Source organism: Corvus moneduloides, chromosome 1 (assembly GCF_009650955.1).
Source record: "Corvus moneduloides isolate bCorMon1 chromosome 1, bCorMon1.pri, whole genome shotgun sequence".
NCBI classification, from domain to species: domain Eukaryota; kingdom Metazoa; phylum Chordata; class Aves; order Passeriformes; family Corvidae; genus Corvus; species Corvus moneduloides.
This window is the reverse complement of record NC_045476.1, coordinates 107,407,326-107,421,388: the sequence shown is the minus strand read 5'-3', so window position 1 is coordinate 107,421,388 and position 14,063 is coordinate 107,407,326. Positions and strand designations below refer to the sequence as shown.

Here is a 14,063-nt window from a genome sequence, read left to right as displayed (position 1 = left end):
TAAATGGGATTATCGCAGAAAGATTTGATGTTAGAATTTCTACTTAAAACCCATCCTTTTCTGAAAGATCTGTGTGTTTCAGGAGAGAGACAATTAGATTCAGATAATGACTTTATTCATCTCATGGAATGTAGAGGGTTTGTTTGTTACATCAATAGATTTTTACAGCAAACAAGCACTTCTAAACTTGCAGCATTTTGAAAATGACTGTGCTACGATTGCAGAGCTTGTAATTTCTTTGATCTTGTATTGGTCTGGAGCCCTTGAAAGCAGCAAGAGCAGGGGGCAAAGACGTAACTGTGTGTGAGGTTTATAAGCGCTCTTGCCAATATTTGCAGACATTGTAAGCTTCATTGGCAGGGCTTAGTGACTTTGTAAATGTGGTAATCCTGGCTTTCACAAAGAACACAGGATGTCAAACAATCATTTTGATACCCTTGTTCTCAAAAGCTAGATAGACTTTGGCAAGTCTAAAATAGGTCCCTGTATGATACTATATTATAGAGTAATCTGTAAAATCAGTTTGACATACTGAATCAAAGCTCTTAGTTACTGGTGAACAGAAAATGGATGTATTGTAAGTCCCATAACTGATAAATGACTTCGTGGATTAACTACCAATTTTCTTTTTAAACTTTCCATCTACTTAATAGTTGCATGTGAAATTTCAGGTTGGAAAGAACCTTTTCCCTCCCCAGAAATATTAGACAGGTCACAAAGAGCGAAAAATTGCATTTAAATAGAATTGCAATCATACTACTTTGCCATGGATACTTCAGGAATAGAGATCAGGAATGTGGGCTAGCTAGGCCGTAACCTAAGTGAATAAATTTATCTTATGAATGATCATATCTGGTCAGAATTCTTACAAGCAGGACCCATCCTTTGCAATCTGTTCCATTTTGTGGAGGGCTGCACTTAATCTTCTCTCCAAACCTTCATCCTAGTTCCAGGCTCCATTTATGATGTTCTACTTAACTGAGAATGGAAAAGATGAGGAAAATGGATGGGAGATGTAGTATTTCAGATAGAAAGAATTTCAGAACTTTCTCTCATTTCCTGAAAAATACAAGCAAAACTGACCAGAATACGATTGATGTTATGTTCACCCTGGACACTTGCTATTGCAGTTTGTTCTTAAGAAGTGTTTTCAAGACTTGCTGGTCTTATTTTCACATGTCAAAAACGTGTTCTTTCAGAAAATGAACACTGTGTTTAACAAATGCTTTTCTCTAATCATGTGTCTAAATCCAGTCTGTCAAGCAGTCTGATCCTCTCTTTTGAAGACCTTTACTGGGCATCTGCCAAATTGCTGCAATATTAATTTGCAATCTCACCTCCAAATGGATCCCTGGGCAGCTGAATGGAAGGTCTGAATGTTCCAGACAATCTGCCAGTGAGAAAAAATAATCCTTTCTCTCTGTCAAAGGGTGGTGACCATGGCCAAGGCCCTGGCCCTTGAGTGTTATTTTATTCTGCTCCCAGCACGCACCATGGAAGCTGTTGTATAGAACCAAACAAATGGGAACTGACATGGAGGACATAATGAATAGGAGCTGGATGCAGAATGAGCTCCTCACAAAATATACCCTTCTTGCTAGCCAGTTAGAAGTTTTGCTTTCTTATTCCTGTCAACATAGAGACATTTCTTGATCAAGGAATCTTTATGAAATAGATTACCACAACTGATATTGCGGATTATTGAAGGAAATTAGTACTTTTTAAAGGAATATGGAGACAGCTTTCACCAGGTTTTCTCTGAGCTGAAAAAGAAACTCGTCAGCCATGTCTTTTATGAAGCAGTAAATAATTTTATAGGCTAACAATAATTCTGTGTAGGTTTATGAAAATTTGTAAAACCTATATATGTATGTATGTTCAAATTTCTAATGAGTCATTACAATTTCAGCATGCAGACTTCTCTTAAAAGAAATACTACTACTATTTTTTGTACTTAAACAGATTTCAGGCTTCACCATCATTACAGAAATTTTGCGCACATATCCTTCATCAAGCAAAGGCAGAGATAGAGAGTAGGAGCTACTGAGTGAGATGGTTTTTACTGCTGTGAGTCAAAGCCTGTGAGTATTTGGGAAGACAGAATTCTGTAACAGCTGATAATACCAGTTTTTACAAGTAGAACCTGATACTCTAAACAGAGTCAGCATGGAAATGATGAATGCCTGTGAAAAAGCCGCCTCACACTGTTCCAGATACATACTGGCACAGCATCTTGAGCAAGTGTAGTTCAGATTTTTGTGTCTTTCATGTACAATAGTGCCTCAAACATTTTACAGGTACTTCTGTGGTTCAAGTGACAGCCACTGATGCGGATGATCCTACTTATGGCAACAGTGCTCGAGTGGTTTACAGCATATTGCAAGGACAGCCTTACTTCTCTGTGGAGCCCAAAACAGGTAACTTTACATAAACCCTTTGCAGTAATGCTAAGAAAAAAAGGAAAATGTGCATTAAAACTTGCTAGGGACTTATTAATGTGACCTCTCAGTTAATTGAATATATTTGAGTTTTGTTGGTCTTTTAATCTCTTATTCTTTAGAATACATTATGAAAACCACACATCTGAGCTATGTAATAAACAGACTTTGCTGGAACAGAAATTCTTGTCTTTTTAATCTACCAGCTGCTTGGTCTGCTATCTGTTGTTACCTCTCTTATCAGTTAAAATTTCAAAATACTTTGAGCATTTTTTTGCAGATTTCAGAAATATCTATATGTCACATAGAGAGATTCCATAAGAATATATTTAAAGCACAATTACTCTCCATTCTACTTTTCAAACTGAAGTTTTTTTGTGGGAAATGAATACTTTTCTTTATTAATTTGAAGAAGAAAACACTGTGCTTCCATGCTTATCAGATGTAGCATTTTGCTGCCACTTTCAAGGCGTATTACTGGTGAAACTTTGTTTTTACAATTCTCTTGAAATTTTGTGAATATTTTTAAGCCACAATCAAATGCAACCTTTAATCCTCTGTTGGTTTAATAAATATTTCCCATTCTGCTGTATCATTCCATAAAGCAGGAAAGTAGGTTCTTGCTCTGCTCATTTCAGTTTAGTGCTTGAGCCTTCACTTACACCTACAAGGAGAACAGTTATAATTTTCATTTTGGATATAGCCAAGCTGAGACAAAAGAGAAAAAATATATTTAACCTTTTTATGGTATAAAATCTGTGATGTGAATCAGAACTGAGTCCCAATGCTGTGAACAGATGTTTAGCAACATCAAAATTTGCAGAAATAAGTTCTATAATTCTCTTCATATTGCAACAGATCCATGCTCAGCAGGGATATATAGCACTTTTCCCTCCAATGAGTATGATTTATAGTGGTTTTCTCTCTGTTTCTCTTTCTCCCTTTCCATGTGTGTTTATGTACCATGTATGTTGTCATAATGACTGCAGACAGCCCTTGAACTATATGGTAGTTTCTGCTAAATCAAAATCTTTAAGAATTCAGACTGAAATGTTTGCATACATTTTCATCACTTTGATGTGATACTCAAATTTCCTGTGTGCATGACAGTTTGCTTCCAAATGATTGGATAACTTTGCCTGGTAATTTAACCATGACAGAAAACAAGCAGGCCAAGAAAAACAAGGTAGAAACAATAACACTATGAAATTGTGTATTGTATTTTAACATGTCTTGTAAAATGGGTGAAATAGTGCCAGGCAGTCTGTGAAATAAATGTTTCAACCCAGAGATGATTAATGGCAAGTCCAGCATTCATAAGGGAAAAAAGAAATAAAACCCTAAGCAAACATTCAACAAATAGCAGATGAAGAGATATGTGTCCCAATGTGCCTCTTCTTTATTTAGCTTGTTTATGTTTCTTTTACTGCTGACACTACGTGCTGGTGGAGTAAATGGCTGCCTCTCTGGAAATCAGGGTTAGCAGCTGTACTATGTTCTGAGCATGAAATATTCATAAAATCATCATATTTTGAGAAGGCATATTTATTTTTTGATGTATATCAGCATAGCTGAAAGGATGGAACACTGAATTTTCTTCTAGTTTTCATTTCACATCAGTTAATTAATTATGCAGGTCATCAGATGGACACAACAAAAGCTACTTCAGATATTTAAGTATTTCATTAAAAAACAAAAAAACCCTTTTAACTATGCCAATGATTTAGAAGGGGATATTGTTCAATATATGGTAAAATAAGATAATTTCATATATCTGCAAAGTGTGGCATGTTATCAATATGGGTAGGAGTTAATGTGTTGAATGTGTATTCAAAAGATAGTGAAATGAATCTTGATCTTAGAATCTTAAAAATGAGAGCAGAATATTCTGTTCTTCCTAGCTCTAAAAGAGTAGGAAAACAAATAGAGAAGATTACATCTTCCAGGGAAGGGAGTGTTACCCAAGACACTATGAAGTCTAGTTCAGGGAGAAGGTATTTGGAAAACAATCATGCACAGCATTACCCAGTGAATCTAGGAATAAATAAAAATTGGTGGGTTTTGGTGACTATTTAAAAAAAGCTTATGGTATGTCAGTGCAATTCCTAGTCAAAACCTGTGATGTTAGTGTTGGAATTAATTCATTCCACTCTTGCTGCAACCACTGATCTGCTTTTACCTTTCAAAGGCAAACTGATCTTTCACAGTAGCGTATTTTTGCTTGTGCAATCCTTGTCTTTCTGCAGGTGTTATCAAGACTGCTCTTCCGAATATGGACAGAGAAGCCAAAGACCAGTACCTCTTAGTTATCCAAGCAAAGGACATGGTTGGGCAGAATGGTGGATTGTCAGGGACTACATCTGTGACTGTCACCCTGACTGATGTTAATGACAACCCGCCCCGCTTTCCACGCAGTAAGTTACTTTGTAAATACATGACTTGTAATGTTATTCCTAAACACTGCTATTTTCTTTACACACTGCGCTTTTTCTAAACAAAAAGTGCTTATTGTCCATGTTAAGTAATTTGGTAAACACTGACTGCGAGTTATTATTATTATTATTATTTAGTAAGCATTGTTTTTCATTACCTCGTGCATACCAGATCAGTTGAAATGAAATGGCGTACAGAAGGGACATTTATTAATGTATTTTACTTCCTCTCTGTGAATAAATAGACAAAAAAATATATCCCAATAGATACTTAGGTCTTGCCAGTTCAACTTCCAGATTCTTTAACTTGACCCTTAATCCCTCATATTCCTTTGGCATTTCCACATGCTTACAGTGTTTCCTAAAGAGTTAATCACAAAAGAGCCGGAAAGTCACCTTCCCTCCATTTGATTTCTTTGACCAAGGTGGCTCTCATCCAAACCAAAGAAAGGAGCACACAGCTGTATGTTCAAACCTGAAGAGCTCAGTTTATTCATAGCATTCTGTCTGGGGTGCTATTTTCTTAATAATAAAAAAAAAAAATTACTTGGTAACATAGAATTAAAATAATGTGAAGTATATATTCATGTCAGCTCCAGCCTCACCTCCAACGATGGAAAAAATAGATCTGGACATAATAGATTTCCTGTTATTTCAAGCCACCAACTGCTTGAAATAATAATAGAATAACTGAGGCTGTTTTTGAAGGTGAGGGTGTTATTGGTTACAGAATGCACTCTGATATCCTTTTGACAGCATATATATCATTTTGTACTTGAATAAAAAAGCTAGAATTTTCAAGATGGTGCACTTACTGTTAAATGAATATGTATTAGTTTTTAGTGATATTCAGATTAGGAACTGCCTAATCAAGATATACAGCTATAAAATAATAGTAGTTTATATTAATATTATTTTACTTGCTTTTCTTTCCTCTTTTCTGAAAAACAAAGTAAAAGAGTCTCTGCATTATCAGGGATTCACATCATGATTTGCAGTTAAGTTTTGGGTTATATTTTTGCATCTTTTCCTTATACTTCTCTTGTCACATGAAGAAGTTATGCCTGTTGTACTGAGAGTCTATCACAAAGAAAACCTAGCAAAAATGGCAATTTTATTTCAAAAATGAAGAATAGATTCTTGTAGCCTGAGTAAATGCTCAGGCACATGACTTAAAGGAAGGTAGATTTAAGAGCACTAGATTTATTTTTTTTGGCTTTCAGTCCCAGAAGGCTCTGAATTCATTAAATTTTATAATTTTGCAGGATCGTATCAGTATAATGTCCCAGAGTCTTTGCCAGTGGCTTCTGTGGTAGCCAGAATAAAAGCTGCAGATGCAGATGTTGGACCTAATGCAGAAATGGAGTACAAGATTGTGGATGGTGATGGTTTGGGAGTATTCAAAATTTCTGTTGACAAAGACACCCAGGAGGGAATCATAACCATTCAGAAGGTGAGTCTGATTTTACCCACTGATTGTATTTGGAACTCTCCAAAATGGGGACAGGTAATGAGAGTATGAGCTTTTGTTTCTAAGAGCCTTGTCTGCTGTAAAGGTTTCCGTTGGTATATTTCATCTTGACTTCATTGTGTGATTTTGAGGTTTTTAATGATTTGTGCTGAAAAATATTCTGCATTTTCTTTGACAAGACCTGTATTGTTATGAGGAGGATGTTTTAAAGGGCCGTGTTTGAATAGGAATCTAAACTTCAGTCTCATTTGGCTTTGTATTAAATAGTAGGAAATGTGAAAATATATCTTGCAGTAAAAATGTAAGTTCCAAATAAAAAATGGATCCTGAAATTAATTTTAAAAATAATTATCTAAATGGCTTTGGCTGAGGTGGTACTATTCAGAAAGCACATATTTTTAAGTTAAAATTATGTAACACTAAAAGTAGTAGGTTTACAAGATCATGTATTATTAAAAATATTGTTTTAAAAAAATGTAAAATTTAAATAAGTATTTTTCTTCATAGCTTTCTATGTGTGCAGTTAGAAAACATTATGGAAATTGAAAAATCATGTTTATATAAAAATATTAAAACTAAGCTTTCTTACATTGCTGCAACATATTTTTAGACTATCCTTTTAAAAAGTAAAAATGTGCTGAAATAATTTTCAAGGAAATTTAAATTTTTTGAACAGTAATAGTCATACAACACATTAGAAAAATCTCTATTTCCTACTCTTTAATGGGTGAATGCTTGGCAAGGTCCCTGTGACCTTTGTTATGCAAAAGGTCATCATTTCACAGCCTAGAGTTCCCACCCAGAGCCCAATCTGCAGCTCCCACTGCAGCTGCTCACCCAGCTACCTACACTGAATGGATTCCTCAACAGCTTAATACCCCTAAAATGTGGGAATGACTTGGCATTTTTGGAATACATGTAACTATGTTTCTGAACAAGGACCTATATACTTAATATGATTCCATAACAGGTTTTTCTTCCCTATATTTTCTTGAATCTTTGGAACCTTCACCTATTGGTGGTGGGGTTTTTTTGTCTTATTGTGTTGATATTTTTTTCCCTTCTCTGGTGCATAGATTTCTTCTTAAAGCAATATAAAGCTTCAGTTCTGTTTCCCTTTTGAAAGAAGTTGACTGAATGATGTTGCAAAGCAATGGGCTAATTCCCTGGTGCCCTTAACACCTGTTGAGAGCTGGTAGTCATCCAGAGATGTCACAACAAATGAAGTATGTTCACCCTTGAAAGATATGTGTAATGTGAATCATCTCTTTTCAAGGAAAAAACACCCATCTTAGGCTTCTTGCAAAATGTACTTCTGCTTAGCATGTTTGAAATACAAGTGATGAAAAGTTGGTAGTCTTTTTGTTCAACAGCCAAATTCAGTGTGGCTCCTTCAGTTTGCTCATTTAAAGTTTTTGGGCAAAGATGTGGGAGAAATGTGCCTATCCTAGAGGTAGAACATTTACGAGTACCACAATGAGCAATACTTAATCAGTCAAGGTCTTTAGTTATCTGAGAACTGGTGAGTTCACTTCCATTTTTAGTATGGTTTTGTAGTCATGGTATTTGCTCCTGGAGTATCCTGATTTTAGTGCTATACAGTGGACCAAATAATTGACATTTATTATTTCTGTAATCATTTTAGCTAGGGAACTGAACTGGACTTTTAACTACTGAATATTTGCCTAAGAAGTGCTCTGTGAAATAGCTGTTGGACTACATTAAAAATTGTTGACCTGATCAAATGGTCTAATCTGTTAATAATTTTTATACCTACATACTGCCATGTTTTGACACAAGTATTCAGACATTTTTCTCTGCAGCAGTAGACCTTTTCTCTAATTCTCCTACTATTTTTGACTTTCCTCTGTATGGTAGGTAGTCCTTGGCTAGTGCCAGGTGCCCACCAAGCCAGTCTATCATCCCCTCTTCAGCAGGATGGGGTGAGAAAATAAGATAGAGAAAACCTTGTGGTTAAAGATAAGAGCAGTTTACAAAAGCAAAACTGAAGGTCACATGCACACCAAGCAAAGTGAAAAAACAGAAGATTTTATTCCTTATGGAGGTGTCTGGCCACTTCCTGGGAAGCAGGGCTTCAGTTCAAGTAGCAGTTGCTTCAGAAGGCAATGGTTTTATATAATGAATGTCCACCCCCTCACTTCATCCTTGTGCCTTTGTCTTAGCTTTTATATCTGAGCAGACACCCTATGGCATGGAATATCTCTTTGGTGAGTTTGGATCAGCTGTTATGCCTATGTCTCCTCCCAAGATCTTGCCCACCAGCCTACTGGTGAGTGTGGGGAATGTTGGAGTGACAGTGCTGATGCTGTGCCAGCACTGCTTGGCAGTAGCCATAAAACTGGTGTGTTGTCAACACCTTTCCAGCTACCAATGCAAAGCACAGCAGTGCTCTGCTGCGGAGAAAACTGACTGCCCATCACCCAAACCTGACATACTCTGACATACCCAAAGGCGATTCCCCATTCTGAGGGGCACCTCCCAAACCTCCAGATGTCCTTAGCTTTTCATTTTGATTCCAGGGAACCATGTGCTTTGCTCAGTGCTGAAAGACCCTCCCTGCCAACCCTGCAGAGAACATTGTCTAGAAGTGAAGAGCTGAACCACAGTGGCTATCAGGCAAATGCACCTTCTTCTGGATAATAAATTGAATAGAAGTTCATTCATAACTGTGTATGCAGATTAAGTGGCTTCAATCATGAGCCTTACCTGCTGGATCAGTCAGGTTATCCCCGCATGTTAATGTGTGCTTGTTAGTTAGAAATCAGGGAAGAAAATAAGTATGTAGCTTGGAATCTGCCTAAACATTTTACTGTTGGGCACATGACGTTCTGTACTCCTCTGAGTGCAATTACCTTGCTCCTTTTCATGCCCTAAAATCAGCTGAGGTATTGAGAAACAGCTCAGCCTCAAAATGGATGCCTATCCTTTTCAACTTGTGAGTATTGATATGCTCAGATGACATGTCTGTGTACACAGTCTACGCCTTGGCAGTAAAATGCCAAGGCAAAGACTTATGAAAAGGCACACTTTGGTTCTAAATGCAAATGGGTGCTTTAGTTTTGCATACTTCTGCTGCAATCGTACATAAAGCTCAGCAGGCTGGGCATGAAAATCACCGGCAGTAACTCTGAGCAGCTGAAGGCACTTCTCCATTCATTTTTGTGCTGGGTGTTGTGGAGAAAGTTTGGCGCCTGGTTATCCGAGTTCCACACACAAGCTGAGGATTTTGCATTCTGTTTTTAGAAGGATAAGATACTTTAAGACAATTTTGAAAGTTGACTTCTTCACTCAAAACTAACACTTCTTTTAACACATGAGAAGCATTAAATTAAAAAAGAAAGAGTTTTTGTAAGAAAGAAAAGAAAACTGTGGGAAGTGAGATTTAAGAATTCACTGAGCAAAGCAAGATTTTTATGTTCTTTTTTACTTTTATTCCACAATATTCATTTTATGGAGTATTAAAGAAATTGCCCAAGGATGAGCAAAACACGCAGGAAAATGATCCGGTTTGAAACAGAGACATAGCAAATACCACGATACTAGAAAGAGAAAAGTGTTACATGGTTAGGTGTATCTCAAGATTACACCTAATATTTGTAATAAGATACAAATAAGATTTGTGTGTGTTTAATTTTTGGTTTTTTTGGATTGTTTTCCATGCATGTTTGAACATATTTCTTCTCTGCACCCTGTAACACAGAGACTTCAAAACATCCAAATTCAGTGGAAAAAAAAAATTATGGTTTTACTCTTAACAGTGATATTCATTGAAATATATGGAGTGTATTCTTCCTTTGTTTATAGCTCTTCTGCATTGCTATAAACCCAGATATCTCTTTGGCTTGCACAGTTTATTCAGGATGTATTTTTCTCTAAACATTTAGAGAACAGTGCTGTTTTCTGAATAGTAGTGGTATTTCTGCTCATAGTTCTTATAGCCACGGAAAGACAAGGGATTACAAGTTCCTGAACATGCTAGTACTGTTGCTACCTAGTGCCTAATGTCAGTGTAGATCAGCTACCAGACTAAACCTCAGCTCAAAATAACATTTTGACAATAGTCTGGGACTCTTGCAATAACTTCCTTGACCAAATGGAATCAGACAAGAGAAGAAAGCTTTCTCTGTGTTTCTATCCACTTGGTCTTTATCTTTTGAAAGAGTAAAGAGTAGGATTGTACTACCTTATGCAGCACAACTAGGAAGCATGTGTATCACTGTACAGTTTTTGCAGCCATATGGATTTTCACATACTCATCACACCTTATTTTATTTTGTCCCAGTTAGGATATTTGAATCAGGATTAAATGAATGAGATGTGAAGTTCACGTATTACAGGAAGTTGCTTAATTTCATTCTAAACAAAAACCCCCCAGCCCCCACCAAAAAAACCCAAACCAAAACAAACCAATCAAACAAAAACAAATAAATGAAAAACCCCACACACAACGTTTTTTAAATGTTTAGGACAAGGACTAATTTTGTTCATGGAGTTATGGCTCACATAATAACAGCCTGTTATGTCTGGGTAGTATTGGGTTTTGTAGGATTAGAGAAGCTAAAAGTTCATCTAATGACAGAAGCTAGTAAAACAGTGCTGCACCATTTACTTGGTTATTGGCACTAATAAACAAAATCGCTCTCTTCTGCAATATGTTAACTGAATTCATATGCAAAAAATGTATCCCGCATTCATCTACAATGGTATATAAAACTGTGTAAGTAATTTTTAGGCTATTTTCATATGTCATAATGTGAAATAGGATACGAAAAATTCTTGAAGACAAACTTTGATTCTTTTTCTTCGTTTTTCCTCTTTCTTCAGAATTTGTTATAAAAAACGTGAATGAGACCCATAAGTAATATTCTCAGCTTAAAGGGAGGGTGGGAAACTGGTAGGAAAGCTAATAAGGGTCTTTTCCTGTAACCTACTATATTCATACAATTTGTTGCCTAGTAGCTACAAGTCCCTGTGGAAATATTCCCACTCCTTTATTTACTTACTTTCTCTTTTGTTAAATAACACTAACAAATAAATGAAAAGTTCTCACTTGTCAAATGAAGCAGAAGAGATCTTTTTTATTTTTATCCTGTTCAGAGCAGTTCATGCTACAATTCTGATGTTGCAAATAATGTGAGTTTGGCTAATCTCTACACCATAGCACAGTCTCTGTAGTAAATCATAGAACAGAACAGAACAGAATAAAATAGATAGTATTTTAAATACTATCTATATACTAAAATAGATAGGATAGTATCATTAAGGTTGGACGAGACCTTCAAGTTCATCAAGTCCAATCTTTGACTGAACACCACCATGTCAATTAGACTGTAGTGCCTCATCCAGTCATTTCTTGAACACTTCCAGGGATGATGATCCCCTGTGCTGCCTGTTTCAATGCTTAAGTACCCTTTCACTGGAAAAAGTCATCATGATGTCCAGCCTGAACATTTTCCTGGCACAACTTGTGGTAGTGTTGCCTTGTCCTATCCCTAGTTACCTGGGAGAAGAGGCTGACCCCCACCTCACTACAATCTCCATTTAGGTAGCTTTAGAGAATAAAGTTCCCTCTGAGCCTCCTTTTCTCCAGGCTAAACAACCGCGGTTCCTTCAGCCACTCCTTATACGACTTTAGTCTCTAGACCCTTCATGAGCTCCATTGCCCTTCTCTCTACACTCCAGCACCTCCTGAGTGGGGAGCCCAAAACTAGACACAGGACTCAAGGTGTGGTCTCAGCTGTGCCAAGTACAAGGGGGGCAGTCACTGCCCTGGTCCTTACAGATACGCTGCTTTTGCTACAAGCCAGGACGCCATGGGCCTTCTGAGGCACCTGGGCACACGCTGGCTCATGATCAGCACCCCCAGGTTCTTTTTCTGATAGGCAGCTTTCCAGCCACTCTGCCCCCAGCCTGCAGGGGTTGTTGTCATCCAGTTGCAGAACCCTGCACTTTTCTTGTTGAACCTCACACAATTGGCCTCAGCCCGTTGATCCAGCCTCTCCAGATGCTACTGCAGAGCCTTCCTGCCCTCCAACAGATCAACACTCCCACCCAACTTACTGTTGTCTGCAAAGTTACTGAGGTGCACTCAATCCCCTTATCCAAATTTTTGATAGATATTAAACAGGACTGGACTGAACACTGAGCCCTGGGAAACACCACTGGTGACTGGCTGGCAACTGGGTGTAACTCCATTCACTACCGACTCTCTGAGCCTGGCCGGCCAGCCAGCCAGTTTTTAACCCAGTGACGAGTGCACCTGTTGAAGTCATGGGCTGCCAATTCCAAAGTAAAACTAAACTAGATGTGTAACTTACGTTTAAGCTGGATTTAGGAAAACATTCATCTTGTGTGATCTTTTCAGAAAAAAAAAGAAGTGTTGTAGAGTTTATGAAAAGGAATTGGGCATTTATATTTCTTAGACGTATTTCAAAATTTTTTCTTCGTTCACACCGTGACTCAGTTCTCCATCTGTAGAGTAGGATCAATTCCTTCCTGTGGTTTCATTTGTAATTTACATACTGCTATCAGTGCTCCGTTCGTAAGGACTGAGATCATTTGCATAGCTCAATTTCACAGTGGTGAGGGTGTTTGGAGAAAAAGTGTAATTTTTTTTGCATATATTGGAGTTCTAAAAAATGTGTCAGATTTTTCTCTGCAGTAGAAATCTTAGAATTGAAGGAACAATTATGGAAGTGCATGATGATCCAGTCATTTAATACAACAGATTCTGAAGTGTCCATGCAAACCTATTTTTGAAGTGAATTCATGTTGATTTTTCACATCTTGATTCAGAATCCTGATTGTAATACATATTAATGGAGTCTTGGCTTCACTTGGCTTCACTTTCTAAGCAAAATACATACACAAACCCTTATTTTTTGTGGTTTCCAAAGCACTATTCATAGAAATAGTGTACTAAAAAAGGCATCATATAAGTACAGATTTCACTTTATTCACGAAGTTGCAGGCTAAAGTTAGACTTCAGTAATATTAATATCTTAGTAGTAAAACATCTAAAGATTAAAACAGATGCTCTGTATCCACCTACACTTTATCAAATATTTGTTACTTGAAGTAGTTGTGGTAATTTAATAATAAAAAAAGGCTGCAAGGTATATTTTTATTTTTGCGACTTTTTGAAATGTTATGAGATGTGATTCAAGCCATTCAGAAGTCTATGGAGAGATTTTAGTTGACTTAAGGGGGGAAAAAAAAGACCAAAAAACCCCTAAACACTCTGTGGAGTTAGGGTTGCAATGTCTTACTGCAGAAAGTGACAAGCATTAAGATTTCCCATGGTAGAGTTCTTGCTCACTTTGCCTTCATTTCTACCCTCAATACGCAGCCCTAACACAAATATCACCAACCAGTTTGAATGTCAAAGGAAAAATAATGTTGCAAAGCACTTTCACATAGAAATTGACTGCTAAGAGATTATTTTAAAACCTGAGTTCATTCTAAAAGCAATACTGGCAATTATAAAATGGGGGTGGGGGGAGGAGAGGGTTTATGCATGAGCTTTTGAGTGAAGAGCTATCTTTCCATTACTGTTAACATTTCTTTTTTTTTTTTTTTTTTTTTGCTAGAAATTTTTCTTTCAATTCTGTATCAGAGTTTACAATGTAAGAACTTGAGGCTTCCATGGTTCCTTTGAGAGATTGTCTGCATTTGTTTGATGTACTGCAGTTTTCAATATAA

General features: G+C 36.9%; 1 protein-coding gene across 2 annotated transcripts in view; it reads left to right on the top strand.

The window, feature by feature from the left end:
- The window catches only part of LOC116449627 (cadherin-7), a 92,685-nt gene that overhangs the window by 46,388 nt on the left and 32,234 nt on the right, over positions 1–14,063 (top strand). For both annotated transcript variants that reach the window (XM_032121338.1, XM_032121328.1), the window contains exons 4-6: positions 2,298–2,417; positions 4,685–4,852; positions 6,136–6,323. In XM_032121338.1, coding sequence (XP_031977229.1) covers positions 2,298–2,417; positions 4,685–4,852; positions 6,136–6,323 — 476 coding nt within the window. The remainder of the gene's footprint in view (positions 1–2,297; positions 2,418–4,684; positions 4,853–6,135; positions 6,324–14,063) is intronic.